General features: G+C 39.8%; 1 protein-coding gene across 1 annotated transcript in view; it reads left to right on the forward strand.

Moving 5' to 3' along the window:
- The window catches only part of zmym2 (zinc finger, MYM-type 2), a 34,225-nt gene extending 28,149 nt beyond the window's left edge, over positions 1–6,076 (forward strand). Inside the window, exons 23-26 of the mRNA XM_023153509.3 lie at positions 860–974; positions 1,786–2,028; positions 2,422–2,563; positions 2,919–6,076. Coding sequence (XP_023009277.3) covers positions 860–974; positions 1,786–2,028; positions 2,422–2,563; positions 2,919–3,153 — 735 coding nt within the window. The 3' untranslated portion in view covers positions 3,154–6,076. The remainder of the gene's footprint in view (positions 1–859; positions 975–1,785; positions 2,029–2,421; positions 2,564–2,918) is intronic.
- Positions 6,077–22,257: the final 16,181 nt, after the last annotated feature.

Below are 22,257 nucleotides of genomic sequence, written 5' to 3' on the forward strand. Positions count from 1 at the left end.
TATTTTAATTTTTTTTTAATGTTCATGTCTTGTAGATGTTAGCAGTAGGTTTGTCACAGTAATAGTTTTAACTTGTCTGTCATTACCACATTTCATTAAAAAAATGTGGCCAAACAGAATTCAAAAGCAGGTAAAAAAAAAAAAAATCTAAATACTTAAATTATATACACAAAATAAGAATCGGCTTATTAACCTTTTTAAATTCTAGTGTCATTCCATCTGTAGTAATTTTTTTAGTAGGAACTAATTTTCGAGTGAGGGTTTCCAGTAGGACCCTTAGTACTGGTGCACATTCTTTTCCCCCCTCCTCTCACATGCGAGTAGTCATCGAGCATGGCTGCTGCGTGGAGAGCGGGGTCATTCAGAGAGCTCTGGAGTGTGATTTTTCTGCCACAGAAGTGTAAGGCTGACTTTATCTGTTTGTGGAAACGGATTAATCGGGTTACTTATCGTTGTGTTGGGATATTTGGCTTCAAATGGTTGAAAATGTCTGCCCCTCTTTCCAGGCCTCTTCTTTGTCGATGTTCCTCCCTCCTTTAAAATCGTCACTGTTCAAAAAGGGAATTTAAGGATTTTCTGTGCTCACTACATCTTTGCGGTCATTTTCTTTCGTTTTTTTTATATTTATTATATTATTCCTTTTCCTTTCCCTCAGTCTGACTTTATAGATTAGTGTGTCCATTGATTATAACCATTTGCTGTTCACATCCTGAAAAGCAGTGATGAGCTTTTGAATATGAGGACACGGTTTTAAACTATGTGAGCAACCACAGACTGAAGCTCTGTGATCCTTTCATTTTCTTCATTTTTTTTTTTTTTTTAACTGATAGTTTTGTTTTGTTTTGTTTTTTGTTTAAAGCATCTTCACTCCAAAGGCCGGAAGGATGACCTGTTCAGTGATCCATGCTACCAGCAGTTTGGAGAGGAGCTTAACAAGGTCCTGAAGGACTGGCAGCCCAGTGTACTTCCTGATGGTGAGTGTAATCCTTAGTAAGACCCTCCTTGTGTGCCTGCTCCACTTGGAATTAGCACAGTTTTGAGTACTTTGTCAGATTTTAATATTTCTTTCTGGAAACAATTTGATTAACACGATATTGCTTTATCATGAAACTGTACAGATTTGAGTACTGAATAAAGACTGCAAATCCCAACTTTATCCTCATCATGCAGTCTTTCTCATTCTTATGTATTCATGAAGTTTCTATAACTCTTTCATGGACATGACCATGGTCAGAAAGCTCATTAATTTTGCCACTTTCACAGCAAGATGGTCTTAGTTTTTCAGGTGACTTTACATACTGTATTTTGACATAAACTCATGTCCTAAATTCCTCATTTTTCAGCAGCAACAATGTGGATGAAAAAGGCAAAAACAGATCGTCTCAGATGTGAGACAGTATCTCATTGCAGTGTGGAATGTGGAAGCTATGATACTTGCTAAGAAACTCATCCCACACTGATAACGATGACACTGGAAAGTGTGTTTGAATATATTCTTGTTATCACCAGCTAGTGGCACGGTGCTGTTAAACAACCTGTTGTGTTTCTCGATATTCTGAGCCGTGTCCAGTGATTATAACTCTTCTGCTGTTCACATCCTGACACGTTGTGATTGCACTATGATATAATATGAGGACACCGCTCCAACACGAACAGGTTCCATGTCTGCACAAGTAGTACCCAGGTAGAAAATTATATTTGGCAGATGTAAATGGTGGATAAAGACAAGAAAGAACTGATGAGTGTTGTAGACGTTGACTGTGGAATTGGATCGTCTCTCTTTAGGCTCGCTGTGGGGTCGAGTGGAGGAGCAGAGCTTGTGGAGCAGTTGTCATCTCGGGGAGCAGAGTCCCGCCGCTCTGCTGCGCTCGCTCGTTTACCTGAACACCAAATACTTTGGCCTGCGCACCGTGGAGCAGCACCTGCGCCTCTCCTTCTCTAACGTCTACGGCCCAGACACACTCCATCCTGTTACCAAGGAGACCACAATCTGCATCCGCGTGCCTTCCGTCTCTCAGGATCACCATGGTGAGGCTGGAAAATGCATCATGTTGATATGCTTCGTATATATTGGCCATAGAAATTCTCATCTAGCTGTGATGGACGATTGAACTTCCTGTTTGTGAAATTCACACATGCACATTATCACAAGATGTATAATTTAGCATTCAGTGATTCATAGTTTTTATGTCCACATTAGATGCTGAAACATTTCTGATTTCATATCCAGTTTGTTAACATTCAGAGCCAAACAATTCAAAACCATAAATGCCCGTGGACCTCTGTTTGTGTCTTTCAACTTGATTTTCCATCATCTACAGTTCAAAACAAGTGTTAGTGGTTTCTGCATATGTTAGTTTTAGACGCAGAACCTTGAGGAAAATTTTACAAAAATTTCCTTTCTGTCTGTTGGACGATCAGTGCAAACAGAGTCGAGGAAGAGAAAACGAAAGGTCGAGGACGACGAGCAGGAGGAACGCGACAGCAACTCTGGCGGCTCCGCCCAACGCTGCCCGGCTAAGAAGCACGAGTGTCACCTCTATGAACTCTACAGATCCAAGTGGTGGGTTCAGTGTTTTTACTGGAATAAATCTTAAGAGTGGCTGTAAAGTAAAGGCTTGAGTCCTGTGATTAGAACTCATTGCTGTTCACATCCTGAACTTCAGTGCTGACTCTTTAAAGATGAGGACTTGCTATAAATTAATGTCATCAAAATTTTCTCCTAACTGTTCAAGAGGAAACTGAAACCAATACATGCATTCATTTTCTCCCTCCCCTGTGCTCTTTTCCCTGCACTTTTCTCCCTTTTTCTACAATACCTCCTTTTTGCTTGTTTCTAATACTTTTCTTTTTTTGTTCCTTCCGCTTGCCTTTTTTTTTTTTTTTTTTCCCCCTCCTCCTTACCTACCTCCCTGCAGTCCTCTCCCGTTGCAGAAAAGCCTAGATGTGTTTTATGTTCAGCCGGATCCGGACTGCAGCCCAGATGACCCGCTGTGGTTCAGCTCCACACCGCTGGACCGACGAATCCTGGAGAGCCTCCTCATCAGAATCCTCCTCGTCAGGGACATTTACTCAGACAAACAACTTCTGGAGGAAAACACGGAAGAAAACACGGAGGAAGAGGGTGGGGGTGAAACAGTTGGAGGGGAGTAGCAGTTGCTTGGACTTCTGTTCGTAGAGTCTGCAAAGACAGGAGAGGAGGGGGACACGTAGGGTATATAGTAGAATGTCCTCTTCACCTGTCTTATCTTGTAGTCCTCGTTTCCCTCTTCACTGACTTGCTGTTTCCTCCAGGTGAGGAACATTTACAACAGAAAAAGCAGAGGCTGATTAAAAGTAGTGGTCAACAAGCAGCCCAAACTTTTACTTCTGCCTCAGAGAAGAAGCTTGAGGAGGACAGGCATAGAGATGAACTCCGATAAATATGAGGATGAGAGGGGATGAAGAGCTTACTGTCACAATTAAATCAGGTAGAAAACGTGTATTGACAGTTATATTTTCATGACAGAATTTTCTGTTGTGCATTTCCATGGAGTCTGAGTGTGTCCATTATGCTCAAGCAGCGTAAAAACATTAAAGATTCGACAGAATCCCACTTTTTAAGAAGTTATAGCAGCCACTGGGAGACCACAGGGCAGTACCAAGCATCACAGAGGCAAAGGGACACAGTTGAAACCAAAATTACCACCCAGAATGGGAAGACAGCAGGAAGAAGTGCTCCCCAGCTGTGCTGTTCAGAATCCCATCGTTGAAGCAATTGGCAGTTCAGCTTTAAAACAAACAAACAATAAACACTCCTGGTTCCAGTTTAGCATGTCCATGTCTGACAGAAAGATCGCAGCTTTGGCCGCAGACATCTTTTCACTGAACGTAAGGGTGTCATTTTTGTGTTCAAGTAACATTTGGTTTAGACCTGAGATTCATGCTTAAGTAGAAATTTGGTGTTAAAGTGCAGTCAGACTGCTTTTAGCCTTGTGACATTTTCACTCATTCAGTCACATCGCTAATGGCAGCAGTTGGGTGGAGAGCGCTGACGTTTATCCCCACTGCTGCTCGAGCTGTTTACACACACAAGTTGTAAAACAAGAAGACACAGAATCGCCAACAACCTTGAGATTTTGTGCAAAACACAAACACCGGGTAAAAATTGGAAGTTGGAGCAAATGTCTCTCGATTCATTCTGAAAATGAACATTGACTAATTAGTGTCTGACTGCACTTCTGTGTCAGTTTCCTTTCTTGTATTTAAGTTGGCATCACACAAGAATCACTTTCCTGCTTTCCAGCTCTGGTCAGACTTAACCTTTGACAGGGCAGATGTGTTTGAGTGTGTTTTTTTATTTTATTTGTTTTTGTCGGTATTGTAAATGTGTGCCACCAATGATGTCAAAGTCAAACTTTAGGTGTGAGAAATTTTCCCTGCATTAAAGTGGAATTTTAGAATTTCCAGTACATGTGAGAATGCAGCACAAGATCAGCACCCTTTTTGTCCCATTAACTGCGACCTGTTGTATCCCACATGTTCATTATGGGCCGCTTTCATTCTCCCATGAACCCACACGCTGCTCTTCCTTTGTCAGTACTGCTCTCAGGCTAAAACCGCTGCACCACAGGGGGACTTCAGCTCACAAGGGAAAGGAGTCAGGACTGATCCCAGGACAGGAAAGGGTCTGACTCACTGCGGTGCGGTGGAAAGGCTCCCTGCCAACATGCTGCGTTTCTTTATTGGACATTAGGGAAACCTCCATTCATGCAATGTAGCATTACATGCTTACTAAGCCCAAATTGGGTTGCTTTGACGTGTAAATATCTCAAAGGCGAGGCGCTTGTTTGAGATGGAGACGACACAGAGGAACACTGTAGTTTGGGATAAAGAAAACGAATTTGAAAACCCGCCTCCTGAGAAGCCTTGTTCTGTTTTTTGTTTTTTTTAAATACAGCTGATTATTTATTTCTCATTTTATTAGTTTGACTGTATCCTCTTTACACATGGGTTTGATTTTCTTGTTTTTAAGTGGGGATCATTTCCTCCTCTTGCCGTTCATTGAAAATTTGCTGCAGACCTGCACCCTCCCTGCTCCTTCTCGCCCATTAAAAGAATTCTGGTGAATGATGAAGGCCGTGGATTATACAAAGTTTAGCAACCCACTGTTTGCCCCTGTGTTTGTATTTGTAGTTTACTTTCAATTTAACTTAGTTTAAGTACTGAGCATGTGTTAAGTGTCCTGTTCTTTGCTTTTGTAGAGCGGTAACACTGCAATGCAAAAGCTTGCTTCATGACATGTAATTGGTTAATTTTTTTCTTTGGTGAACTGAACTTGTTTTTTAAGTTACACTATTTTTTTTTCTTTTTTTTTTTTTAAACTTGTTCTCCCTTTTTACGATTTAAAGTTTGATTAAATTTCATCAAGTAAAAATTACATTTAAAATTCCAGGTAATATAAGATTTGGAGTTGAAAATGAGATCGTGTAAAAGCTTCCACAGCCATTCCTCAAAATATAAGGAATGTCCTTTTAATGCTGAGTTTGACGTTTCCATGAATGCAATCAACATCTCAAATATATCGCTAACCTAAAACTTGTCCTCGTGCACAATCCACATCACACCCACCTGACTGAAGAGGATTTAACTGGTGAACAAAGTCAGGGAATACACTTCCAGAGTTTTATTTTCCCAAAAGAGTAGGTGTTCCTGTTCATTTGTACAACTGTTTGCATTTATTGGGCTGAAACTGCAGCATGACATTTCAGGAAGAACCGTTTGTATTTGGATGGAGAACACTGGTCACAATTTCTGACTCCAGATCAGTGTGCTTAGAACATTAATTTCGTCTGTGAAAGTTTGAAACAGACCTTGGATCAGAGGACCCCAATTAAGATGGCTGACTCATAGGCAGCAGCCAAATATGCCACAGGTTTGGACCTACAGAAGATGCTGTGGCTGGCTTTAATGCCTAATGTGAATGTGCCTATCTGTATATACTGAAAGTGAGTGACTGTGACTTGAGTCTGATGCTATGTGTGTGGGCTGATATGCTGATACGGTCATGTTAAATAAAGAAGTCATTTTCTAACCAGCTTCTTGATTGTGTTTGGATTTATACACACAGATGCTAAATGTAGAAAGCTTATTATACTGTTTTTATAAACTGTATTTAAAATTGTTATGCAAAGTCCTTTTACTAGAGGTGAGTAAAACATTTGTTCTTTTCTAAGTATAAATAACTAGCATCTTTATTCTAAACTAGAAAGGTCAAGTGTTTAATTTAATACACTTTGCAGTATACCACAAAGTCTGGAGCTGTGGCTTCAAGGCGCTTGGTGCCTGTCGCGGTGCTAACCCCAAACCAGATCATGGACACCAGAGGGGGAGGGGGCTGTGAAGCTCATGGAGTCCTATTAGGCATAGTTAGCTTGTGGGACTCTAGAGGCAGCTGACAGGTAAGGTCAAGGAAAAAGTGCTTTGGTCAACACTGATTCTGTTGATAACTTTAATGGGTAAAATGTCTAGACGAAGCCAAGTGGCAGAGGATTTCCAGTTTGCTGACCTCAGAATCCCATCTCTGCTCTTCACAGACGATGTGGTTCTTCTGGCCTCCTCAGGCAGTTGACTTCCAACAGGCTTTAGGGCAGTTTGCAGCTGAGATAAAAATCCGTACCAGTCTGAAGCCATGGTCCTCAGCCGGAAAAGGGTGGAGTGCTCATTTAGGGTAAGTTGTTGCCCAAAGTGAAGTATTTTAAGTATCTCGGGGTCTTGTTCACTACTGAGAAAAGAGGGCAGGAGATTTACAGATTAGTGCAGCATCTGCAGTTACCCTGTTGTGGTAAAGAAAGAACTGAGTGTAAAAGAAAAGCTGTGGACTTTTACCAGTCAATCTACCTTTACTTATCTCCACAAGGTTTGGGTAGTCACTGAAAAAGAATGAGACTGAGTATGCAAGCAGCGGAAATGACTTTCCTCTGAAGGAAGTTTCCTGGGCTGGGCTGGCCTCTCCCTTAGAGATAAGATGAGTTCAGTCATTCAGGAGGGGCTCAGAGCAGAGCCACTGCTCTTCCACATTGAAAGGAGCCAGTTGAGATGGTTCAGGGATCTGACCAACGATGCCTCGTGGAAACATCCTAGATAAGGTTTTTCAATTCAATTTTATTTATATAGCGCCAAATCACAACAGCAGTCGCCTCAAGGCGCTTTATATTGTACAGTAGCTCGTACAATAATACATACAGAGAAAAACCCAACAATCATATGACCCCCTATGAGCAAGCACTTTGGCGACAGTGGGAAGGAAAAACTCCCTTTTAACAGGAAGAAACCTCCGGCAGAGCCAGGATGTATCTGCTGCTGTCCCCACAGTCCAAATCTAGATAAGCAGGAGAAAATAGATCTGATGTGTGATTAAAGTTATCCTTTAATGTCTTTGAGAAGTGTATATCATATTATATTTTAACTTGATGAACTGACCTATTAAAGAATCAGGGTTACCTGCGAAATCTGCAAAATAGAAGCAAGTAGTGAGCAAAGGGGAGTGAAAATCAGACAAACCTTTTGACTATACACACTACAGGGTCACAAATATGTGGGTATCTTGAATCTTGTATGCAGGATGTTACTCTTTCGTAACATAATCCTTTAAATATCTATCATGGTCACCTAAACCTGAAGTCTGTTGAAAGGAACTACTGTTTCCAGTTTGAAAAAGTTAGACATTTTTACTTTTAAGACTTCTTTAACAGTTTCGACAGAGCTAATCTGAGAGCTACTCCAACAGTTGTTGAGAGGTCTTCTGATTTGGTTCGTTCTCCTAAAAATCCGTCTCTTTTCAGTTTCTTCCGCAGCTGGATGACTTTTCCATCCAGAAAATCTTGATATTCAGGGGGTTGGGAAGCGTATCTGTAACCGCAAGGTCGCCGGTTCGATCCCCGGGCTTTCTGTCCTGGTCGTTGTGTCCTTGGGCAAGACACTTTACCCTACCGCCTACTGGTGTTGGCCAGAGGGGCCGATGGCGCGATATGGCAGCCTCGCTTCTGTCAGTCTGCCCCAGGGCAGCTGTGGCTACAACCAGTGTGTGAATGCGAGAGTGAATGAATAGTGGCATTGTAAAGCGCTTTGGGTGCCTTGAAAAGCGCTATATAAATCCAATACATTATTATTATTATTAATTCATTCTCACTTTCTCCTGTGCCGCTAGCCGGCACTCAAACCAAATATTACCAACATACCTTTGGTTTGTGGTTAAAGAGCAGAATATATCCACAGCATTTGTTTCCAAATAACTTTAGCCTGCCTGTATGTTGCTTCGAACATTCTCAGGTTTGATATCTTTGTATAATCATCAGTCACCTACAAACCATAGTTAGTTTGATTTTTACCCACAGTTTAGAGAGTTGTGCTCTGGAAATGTCAGCCAAACAATTACTGACCTGCATTACAAATCCTAATGAGCTATTAAGGCCTAAGAAATGTAAGCACTTGGACATTTTTGTGGAGGAGCCACACAAAAATGTAACACACTGCATGTCGACCGAGAGACCCTCTTCCTCCATAAACAAGTGTAACGCTGCCTCCACACACTCCCTAGAAATGCTATTATCTAGAGCCGTAGTTTGTGCTCAACAGACAGCTCTACACGGGGGCCTCTTCACCGTGTTCTGACCTTTTTCGCTATCATGTCCCATTTTTACAAGGTGCCAGGTGGACATGACACTGAGGCAGGGAGAGTTATCTGCAAGATGACAGACAGCAGAGGAGGAGGAGGTGTGGCTTGTCAGCACCCGGGGTCAGCGTAGGGGCCGGGGAGATGAGCCTCAGGGTCATAAGACAAACTGGCCAGCACTCTGTGCGCAGCTTTTTAGGGTACTTGAAAGGTCGGATGTACCAAGCATGCTGGATAACCTGCCTGGAGATTTAGGCTGTCCCAGTGTCTCCTGTCTCAGGTCTGACTTTGATGTTAAAGTCTGTCTCTGTGGGAACTTCTTATTCCTTGTTTACTTACTTTGTTTTGAATAAGACCACCCATTAAAAATAAGACAGGATTTTATGACTCAGGGTGTATGTTTGAGCCTATTTTTACTAGTGTAGAATATAACTGCGACTGTCCATATGATATAAAACTATACTAAAATGTAATAGAACAGTCATATGCCAACAGATCATGCATTAATCTAAAATAAAATAATTTTAATAGAAAAATGCAGGAACATACACCTTGAGAAACTCTTGGGTTGCTTTTCCAGTTTCCTTTGGATCATTAACCATGCGTACTGTGACTCGCTGAGCACAGAATATAGTCGTGTACACTTCAGATTACATCCTGCGACTTCTATCAGCAGTGATATCACAAATAAACAGAGGTGACCCAGCTCCGGTCGCTGTAGCTATACATATCCATGCCACAACATAGTCTCCACCATGTTTGATAGATAACATGTGCTTCAGATCATGACCTGTTTCTCTTCTTCTACATACTGTTCTCTTCTTATCATGCTATTTTTTCAGACCCATCCAGATTTTTTTTTTAGCTCTTTTCTCCAAAGTCTAATCCAGAGGTGTGAAACATAAGGTTTGTGGGGCCAGAATCGGCCAAAGATTCCAGTGTGCTCACTGGATTAGTTTATAAAATGTAAAGGAGGGTTTACATTTTTGGACTGTTAAATGTGTTTTAATACGTTTTACAGCATTTTCTGCTGATTAAGACAGCCCTCGTTATGAGGGATCAAAACTTCTGGAGTGTAACCAGTGGTTTGCACTTTGTTCTAAAGGCTCTATATTTCCATTCATGAAGGCGTCTCTTGTTATTAGATGGTGACAACGACACGCCGACCTCCTCGAGAATTTTCTTGACTAGTTTAGATATTTTGAAGCTGATTTTCTTAACCATGAAAACTTTAGTTGTCATCTGTGGTGTCGCTAAGCTGACCAATGCATTCCTTCTTTTTAAGAATGAACCCGATTATTAATTTGGCCACTGTTAAAGGTTTTTGCAGCCTAACCTTGGCCTTGTTCGCTTGCACTGACATCACTTTGGATGTCATATTGAGAATTTCAAAACACAGCTATCAAATACAAGTTTAACACATGAATCAACTTCAGATCTTTTATCTACTTATTTTGTCAGGGAACAATCAGGGAACCAGCCATTAAACTGTTTATTGGTCATCTGTCCAATCCCTTTTAAGCCTCTGAAAATGGAGGACTGTGTACAAAAACATCAGGTTGAACCCTTTTTCATTAAAGTTCAAATTCTGCACTTCATTCTTGATTTTAAATCAATAAATTGGTTCAAAATGCACTGTGGTTGTGTAACTGTCCAAATACTTATGGAAATGATTGCATATGAATATAATAAAAGTGCCAAATGTACTACTAGTTTAATTTTGTGCAGTTCAGTAATTTCCAATATCACCCACATAGTGTACTAAATTATCAGCAGCACTCTGAAGTCTGAGTAGAAAAGAGCAATGCGTTTTCTACTCCAATGGGGGGCACTGCGCTCTCGTTGTGAACCCGTCCCCAGAGACTGCTGCGTATCCCATGGCTCCTGGTTCATCAGCAGACCCATAATCACCAGACTTTTGTTAAATTATAACACCCATCATTAGCTGTGGGACGAGCTGCTGCTTTGTCCAGCTTCCATGTCAGGAACCCACGTCCGACAAGAGGTTCATCTGCTGTGGATGACGCAAAGCAGCCTTCCCTCTGCCCACCTCTTCCTCTTGTTCCTCCACCCACAGCCTCGCCTTCTCACCCTCCGCACAGAAAACTCTAATCTTTAAGGGAAAATAAAAGAAGCATTCCCTCATTTCACCTTGCATTTTTCTTCTTCTTTTTTTTTTTTTTTTGAAGTGAGGATGGGTGGAGGTACAAAACACAGTGACAAAAAACCAAAATTTTTGAAGAGGCATGCTTTTTTCTTTCTGTGCTATCTGTCAGAGTTGGCCAGACTCCAGTAACTTGCCCCATTGATCGAAAGCTAAAAGGGTTCGGTGAGCCCACACAGCCAGGCCTGCGAGGGAGCGTGGTGGGTGTAAAAACATTTTTTCACCCTCGTGTTTTTTTTTTGTTTGGGCTCAATCCCCAGCTCTGTCAGGGGGCATAAAGAAAACGCTGTTCTCAGCAGGGTCATGTAGGCGAGGCCCGGGGGGTAGACTATAGGCGGCGATTAGGGCCTCTAATGTGCAACGAATCCTCTTCGAATCACATGATATGAACTAATGTCGCCATTTATTGATAAAACAACAGCGCCTGGGAGGCAAGAGCTGCTGCTCTGTGTGTGTGCGTGTGTGTATGTGTGTGTAGTATACAGCTGCAAAGAGGACAAGAGAGAAGGAATGGATGACAACTGCATTTCTCAGGTTGTGTGCCTCAACACATGGCACAGGACTGGCTGAGGGATGGGCAAGAGTTTAGCTGCGAACGCTTGGATGTGGGTTAAAGGGCAGCACAAATATTTTACTCACACACCTACAAAAGACGTCTACTGATTCTTTTTTTACTTAAATGTTATACAAATTTCCAAACTATGGCTGGGAATGTTTGGAGTACATTTGATAGACAACAGCTTCAGACATACACACAGACACAGGTTAGTGTAATTATGGCTCCGACTGCTGCTGTGGGTGAGTCGGAGGCTCGGATGAGGTTAAAATTCAGATGGCTCAATCCTATTTGGTAAGTCATGGTGGGCATTGACTGCACAATCCCCTCAGTGCAGTCACCAAACTCCTCTTTTTCCAAATGCCCACTGGATGACACAGTCAGTGTAGGGTTTAGCCTTAAAACCGCCTCCCAACAACCCCAGAATGTCCTGACTGTACATATGAACAGTTTTGCGTCTTTTTCTTCAAAAATTACTAAACTTATTTGTGTCCACCTTCTAGAACCCACCTTGGAAGTGCCAATAACTGCAGTTCTCATGAATGGCGGCTTGAGGCTGACTTCAAAACGAAATCATTCCCTGTCCCTGTGTTAAAATGTCCAACTTTAGAGAAGAAATAAACATGTTTACAGCCCTGTACAAGAAATGGTTTTTGCTTTTATGGTGAAGTTCTCTCTTCTCTTTAGGTATTCAAGCTTAAAGTTATCATTATTAGAATCATGACTACTTTGACTGCCTAGTCTGCTTCTAATAATGCAGCGTAGGCAGCTGTCCACAAGGCTTCTCCACAATTCAGCCCACAGATAATATATATTACTGTGTAAAAGTCTTTAGGCACCACTTATTTCTTCGTATTTAACTAGGAAAATGTGAGGATAGGTGTAGCCATTCATTGAAACAGGTGCAAATATTCATGGAAATACAGGATGTAAGGCAAAAATGGAGTTTGAAAACTCTAACTGGTTTGAGCTCCTTTATTTTTCAGCACTGTCTCAACTTAGGGAGCTTTCCTGTAATTTATTTAAGTAATCTTCAGAAATATTCAGATTTTCTGAAAGATACATGGATGTTGGCTGCCTTTTGTCTCATTTACTTCGTCAATATTGTTGAGGTCTCTGGGGAGGCCAGTTAAGGACTGATTTGTCACTTGTGTGTTTTTCTATCCAGGTGTTTTTGGAATCATTATCATGCTGAAAAATGAAGCCGCGGCCAATCAGATGCTTTCCAGATGGTTTTGTACGGTGGATCAAAAATCATCTGGATTCGTAATGTAATCAACTTTACATTTCATGATCACCAACACCACGTGGGTGAAATGCAGCCCCAAACTATGACAGAGCCTCCACCATATTTATGGATGGTTTCAGACACTCACTGTTGTACCTCTCTTTTGACCTCCCTCATACATAGTGATTTCACATTTAGATTCATTACTCCACAAGACCTGTTGACCTGATTTGTTTCTATTTTATGTTCATGAAACTATGTTAGCTCTAGCATTTTTTGTTGAATCACCTAAAGAAATAGAAACAAATGACATGTTTTTACGACAGGCTGTTAGTGACAAAGTGTTTAAAGATACAAAGTAAAATTAGCTCTTTGCTAAGTTGTCTGTTATGTGTTGAAACAACACTTGCTCATCCTTTGAGTTAGCTATCTTTTCACCCTTGATTGATTTACTGGCCATTGTTGTTGGTTTAACAACCAAAAAACATTCCTCTGAAAATGTTAATATAGAAGACTGGACTGAAAATGAGTGAAAAAGCAGCAAATGCCCAACTTAAAACTTAAAAAGACCTTTGGAAAATTCCTGGGTTGCTAAATATACCAGCAGCTCATCGGTGGTGAACTTCAGATTTGATTTTGTACATTAGTTCAGGTATCAGACACATGTATTCTTTGAAAACACCTCGTCTGCTACATTTATTGGACACTTTCTCTCTCAACCCTCTCATCTCTAAAGTCATTTGTGGAACAACAAAAAGAAGAAGAAGAAGATTTATTTTATGGGGACTTGCTTTTTGTCCACAAAAGGTAGCCCAGTCTCCACTATGTCACTGTGTAAACAGATTTAAGTTCTCATAACATGAGTAATGCAGTACGCCACTGTCCTTTGAAGCCAAGATCACTTTCACCTCTCCCATATCGTCACCAGGAGCAACTCTCCTTTTCCTCACAGTAAAAGTTGATATGAAACAGGTCTGTTGATCATGTAAATTGTTCTTGTGACTTTAGTGTAGTTTGATGCTAGCTGAAAGTCTAAATGCATAAGTATCCTGGACAATATTCAATTCAATTCAATTCAATTTTATTTATATAGCGCCAAATCACAACAAAAGTCGCCTCAAGGCGCTTCATAGATACAGAGAAAAACCCAACAATCATATGACCCCCTATGAGCAAGCACTTTGGCGACAGTGGGAAGGAAAAACTCCCTTTTAACAGGAAGAAACCTCCGGCAGAACCAGGCTCAGGGAGGGGCGGGGCCATCTGCTGCGACCGGTTGGGGTAAGAGAAGGAAGACAGGATAGAAGACATGCTGTGGAATCACCTTTCTTTCCAATTTTAATACTGGGTTTAAATATCTGCACAACTTTTTATTATTCTTGACACACCAACGGGGCAAATCTTCCACAAAACAAATGATAAATTCATGACAGAAAATATTTTTATAGTTGAAAATCCTCAGGACACGCCATATAAATAATCTGCTGTGGTCTCAAATGACGCCACTCAGTCACTGAAGGTTAAACATTTGACTTTTTGTCAAAAATGGGAGTCTATGCAGCCATTTGAGGGAAACTTTAATGTTGATTATTTAAAGAAGAGGGACAGACAAATGTTTTTAGTATCAGTCACTGGGTGATTAGAGCAACCTGCTGCATTCAGGAGCCAGGTGGAGTCACCGAGTTGCATTGTGGGTATCATGTCCATGCCCTTGCCTGGCCTGTAGGTGTCCCCGCAGAGCTGAACCCCCCCCTCCCGCTGCTTTCCCTTCACATAACTGTCATAATAGTTTTTCTCCCTGTGGAGCCCCTCCCTTCATTGTATGGACAGTCAAAACAAGCCACCCCACATGACTACAAAGAGTAAGTGCTGCAACATTACATCATATATGGTATCAGGAGGCACTGAGTTTATGGAAAAGCGCTGTGTTTAGGTGAACTGTATGTTTAAAATGTGTCAGCAATGTTTGCATCAGATTTTACTAAATTCTTTGTTTTGTCAAGTCATAGTTAAACAGTTGGTTATCAAAAGGAGTTTTGAAAAGTTATTGAATTCATTTAACCAATTATGGCTTTCAAGTTTCAATGTTGTTATCTGACCACTTTAGTTTTAACAGAAGTCTGATACACACTGAGTCCAAGACAGGACCGAACACAAAGGTCATCACATCTCTACTTGGTTTCTAAATGACCCGAGATCATGTGTACATTTTTATTGACACAAAATCCACCTAATGTGCTGATTCAGACACTATTATTTGTTCATCACTTTTAGATTGATGTTTTAGAGCAGACAAAAGAAAAAAAGTATTAAAACTAGAGCAACCAGGATACACAGAGGACATTTGGATTCTTAACTCTGAAATCACTGATGTGTCTTTAGTAATGAAACATTAAAATGAGAGACTGTGGCGGACTGAATTTGATAGTATATACAAATATCAATAAATAAATAAATAAATAAATAAATAAATATATATATATATATATATATATATATATATATATATATATATATATATATATATATATATATATAAACACCCAGCACGCCCCTGCGGGCGGTTTATCCTTCAAGCTCGGGTCCTCTACCAGAGGCCTGGGAGCTTGAGGGTCCTGCGCAGTATCTTAGCTGTTCCCAGGACTGCGCTCTTCTGGACAGAGATCTCCGATGTAGTTCCCGGGATCTGCTGGAGCCACTCGCCTAGCTTGGGAGTCACCGCACCTAGTGCTCCGATTACCACGGGGACCACCGTTACCTTCACCCTCCACATCCTCTCGAGCTCTTCTCTGAGCCCTTGGTATTTCTCCAGCTTCTCGTGTTCCTTCTTCCTGATATTGCTGTCATTCGGAACCGCTACATCGATCACTACGGCCGTCTGCTTCTGTTTGTCTACCACCACTATGTCCGGTTGGTTAGCCACCACCATTTTGTCCGTCTGTATCTGGAAGTCCCACAGGATCTTAGCTCGGTCATTCTCCACCACCCTTGGGGGCATCTCCCATTTTGACCTCGGGACTTCTAGGTTATACTCGGCACAGATGTTCCTGTACACTATGCCGGCCACTTGGTTATGGCGTTCCATGTATGCCTTGCCTGCTAGCATCTTGCACCCTGCTGTTATGTGCTGGATTGTCTCTGGGGCATCTTTACACAGCCTGCACCTGGGGTCTTGCCTGGTGTGATAGACCCCAGCCTATATATATATATATATATATATATGTATATATATATATATGTATGTATATATATATATATGTATGTATATATATGTATGTATATATATGTATGTATATATATATATGTATATATATATATATATATGTATATATATATATATATGTATATATATATATGTATATATATATATATATGTATATATATGTATATGTATATATATATATATATATATATATGTATATATACATATATATACATATATATGTATATATATGTATATATATATATATGTATATATACATATATATATATATATATATATATATATATATATATATATATATATATATATATATATATATATATAAAACTATAATTACTTAATTACGTAGTGTAGATAATGTGTGTGACTGAAGCGGCATCATAGAAAGCGGCATAACTTTAAGTATGTGGGGGTTGCACTGATGAAATTTTAACCACAAGATCACTTATTCCTTTTATTTTGTAATTCTTTGTTAAAAATAACCGAGGATTCGTGATCTAGACTTTAAAGAATGCAGTCAGACCAATAAGTCTGGTACCAAACTAGAAAAGCTTCTGTCAAACAAACCAACATCTTTCCATGAGCCAGCGGTCAGGCCTCCTAGAAACAAATTCATCACACTCCTGAAATACATAAAGAGGGCCTGAGGTATTTGTGCTGTGGACTGAGTGTGAATTTGTTAGGTGATTAAAGGCTAAATATAGCCTCCTGTCTGCCCTGAACTGCAGACTGGTGACTCAGTGACAGACGTTCTTGTTCTCAAGAAGTCACTTTTCCATCACAGGGGCAAAGTGGGGCTTCAGAGTGGATTAAAACCATTATCGTGACCACAGGTCTGAACGTATTTACTTTCTGGATGTATCGTTATTATTTATTATTTTGTTAAATTCTACAAATGTTTTACATTAACAGGCGATTTGTAATAAATCAGTGTGAGGCGTTTTAGGTTTGAGTCAAAGTCTGTGCAAAATCTCAAAGCTGCTGTCTAAGCAAATAAAGATATTTCTCAAAATAATTTATGTAGCCTTTTCAAAATAAAAAAAATAGGAAAATCATAACAAAAAAACAAACAAGAGCATATAATTTAAATTTACAGGCTAGCCTTTGGTCGCCCTGAAAAAGATTTCAGCTGAAAAGCACAGGACTGTTATTGTTGCCTAGTTACCAGTTAACAAAGAACCAATGTAGTTTGCAATAAGTCAAAAAATCTTGTGTTTTCTGCTGGTGAGCTTAATATGATTTGTAAGACAAAAGTAACAAATTCAATCAGCTTTTTAAAAAAGGTGTAATAAAAATAGAATAGAATAGAATCCCTTTATTGTCACTGTACAGTTGTACAATGAGATACATCTGTATGTATAGTGACAATAAAGTCATTCTATTCCATTTTTATTAAGCATAAAAAAACATTTATTTCTAACAAAATTTCTAAAAACATTTCTTTAAACTGTTGGGGATCAGAAACACAAAATGGCAAAGACATGGTCGAGAGAACTAAAACTGTAATTAAGTATCTTCCTTCCATTTGTGCATTATTAACTTGATCTACAGAAGAACAGACACAAAAACAGGAACAACGTGAATCAAATGAATCCTGCTACGAATGTTTGGCCCTGAAGTGGAAACAAAGCCACTGGTGAGTGATGGGTTGAGGCCTCCTGTTAGTCGTGCCAAAAGATCATCTATCTCCCATCACTCTTCAGCCACTGGACCCAAGAGCGCAGCACTCATGTACTGCACTCCCCTGTTAGACACACTGCCAGATTTCTGCACTAAGTAACCCAGTGCTCATTTTCTTACTTATTGAGGTTTTTGGAGTCCTTTCACAGCTAAAGAAAAGAGACTAGTAAACTATGTCTGCAACATAACTGACCTTGCAGAGCTTGTGTTTACAATGAAAAAAAAAGATGCTTTGGATTTGCATCTTACAGATATGCATATGAAGAAATATGCTGCGCCAAGAAAACATTGGGGCTTAGAAAATGTAGTCTAATCTCTTATAGTCTCATTAGTGTTGACCTCGCTCATCATGAAAAAACTAACTTTTCTCTATGCTAGTGTGCTTTTGCATATTTGAAACCTCCATTACTTAAAAGTTCATAACAAAATAAAAAGCACTGTTTTGATTGCAGATAGAAGTGTCGCATCAACTACTTTACAGACATCTCTGTTACAGCAGTCTGTGGGCAAAACGCTTGTTTGACATGCAACTACCTAGGAGATTGTTACCAAGGTGATATCACCTGTTGGTTTTGGCCTCTCCATCATGATGAAACGTAGCTTTTTTGGCTTCTGTGTTTGTGGAGCTAGAAGTGACCATATTTAGACAACAGATTAGAAAGAATGTTATCAGCTAACACTAGCAAGATTTGTTAGAAAGCTGCATCACTGTACAGTAGGGGTGCATTGCACTCTTACATATCTGCTGATTAATCCTAATTATTAATGTTATTAAGATGAATGCTTAAGTAAAAGTCTAAGAAATTACTACAATTTCACTCACCCAAACTGAAATACACACCACACACAGTCAGGTGGGGCACTGGCCACCATTCAAAATTCCCTGGCCACCCTAACCGGCAAGACAGTCCTATGTTGGTAGTAATTTAATAAAATTGCAGAAAACCTGGTTCAAATCCCTGACCGGGATGACCGCTCACACTCTTGCATGTTCTAATATTTATTTGTCTTTCCTGGCCAAGTTTTGCTCTTAAAGTTGACTCCATTCTGGGAGAGTGACTCTCAAGATGCTTCTGCTCACCTCTGCTGAGAATCATTAAAGCAGTGGTTGGGACCTCCAGTCAATCAATCATTCAGCCAATTAAAGCAGATTATTCTAGATTTCCAAATCTTATTTGGTTTTTATATGTACCTATTTTCAGTGATATCAACGTTAATAGCAGGAAATAAACTATTTATATCATTATTCTCTTTCTGTCTTTTTTGTCATATTTTTCATGTAACCTAAATTTGAAAACGGCAATTCTGTTTTTGGTGTTCCACCCCTGTGAAAAGATTCTGGGGGCACTCCTGCTCTCAACAGGTTGTATCAATAAAATGCTTCAAAAGGCACAAACATGATGGAGAGATCCAGTTCAGTCTATAGATGCCTGCATCTGGACACCTGTCAGTTAACTCGAGCGTTCAGGTAGCAAACTTCACCCCCCGCAGAGTTGTTATGCAAAAGGAAACATGAACTATAAAGCTCTTTGGCACTTTAATTTGTCAGCCTGAGGTTGCTGCTTGGTTTGGCATCAGAACAGACTGATTGTAGCCTGCAACACGACTGCACTTGTGGAAGGAGGAAGAGGACATGTAAGCAAAATATACAGCTGATTTGGCAACATTTAGCTGCAATGCTTCAGCAACACTAGTTTCAATCCAGTTTGATATTATTACAGACATTGACAAATATTTATTAAATAATACATAAAACACTGTAGCATTAAGAATATGAATCATGTGTGTATATAATAACTACCAAAGGTCCAGTCTGAGCCCAGCGAGCAGAGGTAATGCTAACTGAGCCAGCCACGGTGATGAAATAGCGAAATAGCTGAAAATACTAACATCAGTATCGAAAATAACTTCAAATCGAGCTGTAAAACTTTACATTTACAGTTTGAATTCATAGTGAGCCCGAGTAAGACAATGAGCTGCTGCACAAAGCTGGAGTGGGGCCCCTTTAGAAAGGTTTCCTACTCAGCAGTCACTGCAAATTATCCATCAGCTGTCTAAGGTGGGGTGGTTGCAATCAGAATGACCTCCTATAGGAGAAAACGTTTCACCATTGTCACAGTTTTAGTTTGGTTGATGGTTCTGAGTTTCACAGACCCGGTCAAAGATGTTGACACTGAACAAACAGACCTTTAACGTCAAGGAAGTTTTATTACAACAACTCTACTAGACTGCATCCTCTGTTTGCCAGTTAGAAGACAATAAGAAAAAGGTTAAGCGTAAGAGACACACAAAGCACCATCCAACAATCTAATACGGTCTCCACCAAAGGATTTTACTGATTACATGGTTTACAGATAAGTACACACAATGAAACAGGAATATCATTTACATTTCCATATAATGTAGATAGATTCATATTAATATTAAAAGACATGTTTATATGTAGGTAAAGCTGTACGTTAAAGAAATTTGTGTGGGTGTCAGACCTTTTTATAACCTTAAATGTTCAAATGTTTTTAAAAATTTTAAAAGACATGTGAATTTGCTTATTTTATTACAATAGATTGATCAAATATAAAGATTTTTATCCAAAATTCTCACTGGACAACTGCTGTGTGGCAAAACCACCCCATTAGGCAGATTTTTGCTAATGTCACAGGCAGATTTGAGGATGTCTCTTGTTGTTTTTTTAGTTGACACGAGTCCCAAATAAACAATTCAGCTTTTATTCTATGACTAAAGCTTTTAAATATCATCAATATATCATTATTTAATATAATTATGCCTTAGGCTAAGCTTTTAGAAACTGACATGTGTACTCAGTGTTGGGAAGGTTACTTTTAAAATGTATTCCACTACAGATTACAGATTACATGCCCCAAAATGTATTTTGTAATGTATTCCGTTACGTTACTCAATGAGAGTAACGTATTCTGAATACTTTGGATTACTTAACATATTATCATGCTGTTTACAACTACGTGAATGTACTATTGCTGTGTGATTTATTACTATTACTGAAGGTCCGCGGCTCCGAACTGTAGTAAAGGGACCTCTGACTAATACGGCGGGGTCCCTGTCGGCTCGTAGCTGAAAAATAGCTTTACTTTGTTGTCTGGGTCAAGTTTGCTTGCGAGAGACAGAGAGAGGCGTTGAAAGACTGCTGCAACGGAACTTATTGTTTCGGAGGAAAACACGAACACAGCGTACAGTCGAGTCTTAATAGCTTATTTACAACTGGGCTCGTCAGGCACTCTTCTTGGCTGCAGTGGTTATTATTATATTTACATGCTTCCAGCTCCCGTTTCTGCTCGATGACAGCTCGTGCTTTCCCTTTTTCTCCCTTTTCGCGCTCACAGACACATAACGAGTATGGCAGTCCATTCTCCCTGCAACACGGACTACACTGCCCATGAGGCTACATTCTGCATTCTGCCTATTAGCTTAGCACAACAACAACAACAACAAAAAGGTGCTCTCTCACCCAGGAAACACGCAGAGAGAGAGCGTCACCCTGTAACCATGGCAACCGCAACGCTGCCGCCTGGAACAACAGAACATAGCTGTCAAACAAAACCAAACAGTCCTGACCCGCCACAATATGAAACAGGGAAACAGTGTAATCCATTTATTTCAACAAAGTAACTGTATTCTAAATACCACCTTTTTAAACGGTAACTGTAACGGAATACAGTTACTCATATTTTGTATTTTAAATACGTAATGGCGGTACATGTATTCCGTTACTCCCCAACACTGTGTGTACTATGGCTCTCATTGGGTACTAGACATCACTATTAATCCTTCAGAAATTATTCAGGACCACTAAAATTTAGCACTGAGATTAAAGGAGTTTCTTTGTAAAATAATTATCATTTGAGTAATATTATGTAAAAAGGTCTATATAAGGCCATTAATTACAACCTCCATTTACCCAAATGTGCATCCCTTCACATTTACTTAAAAGTATTTGAAGTACACATTTCGTTAAGTCCGCATTTTTCTCTTTGTATGTTTGCTCACTGTGCTCAAAGGAAGTTCACACTGAGCTGTAAATTCCACCCATCAATATCATGCATCGCACAGTGTTGTAAATCCTCAGTTCTTGTAATTGTGCAGAAAGTGTTTGCGGTAGATGTTTGACTCCCAGGTGCAAGACTAACACAGCCGTGTCATTTTAATTATTTCTTGATGTGGTTATGAAGTAACTCTGAGTCAGCGCCACTTTTTAATATTTGCTGTCGGAAGGCAGCGTGAGGGAGTGAACTGCGGAGGGTTGAATGTCAAAGAGCAACAAACAGGAAGCCGGCAGTATGGGAAATGACAAAGGAGGAGGAAAAAAAACATACATACATAAAACTGAGGATAGCCTAAAAAGGAAAACACTTGAGAATGATCCTTATGATCTTTATAACTGAGCCAACTACAAGCACTCACGACGGCGGATTAAAATATCTGAAAAAAAGCAAGTTCTGGACTTCATGCATATTTTGTTTTTGTCATTCTACTTTTATTAGAAGATATATGAATTCCATCTGACCATGACTTTTAAAAATGTCAGCCTAATGAGTCTATTTGATGAGTAATGTGTGACAACTGAATGTAGTGCTGTTGAGGTTAAGTGGCAGATCAAACCCAGACTGTGCTTCTGATAAAATTCTGATTAAACTGAGTTTAAAGTTTGTAGAATTTGCATTTGTTAAAAAAACAAAGTGTCTTACTTTTTATTGTGTTTACACCATAAAACCAGTTC

Source organism: Maylandia zebra, linkage group LG16 (genome assembly GCF_041146795.1).
Source record: "Maylandia zebra isolate NMK-2024a linkage group LG16, Mzebra_GT3a, whole genome shotgun sequence".
Classification (NCBI taxonomy): domain Eukaryota; kingdom Metazoa; phylum Chordata; class Actinopteri; order Cichliformes; family Cichlidae; genus Maylandia; species Maylandia zebra.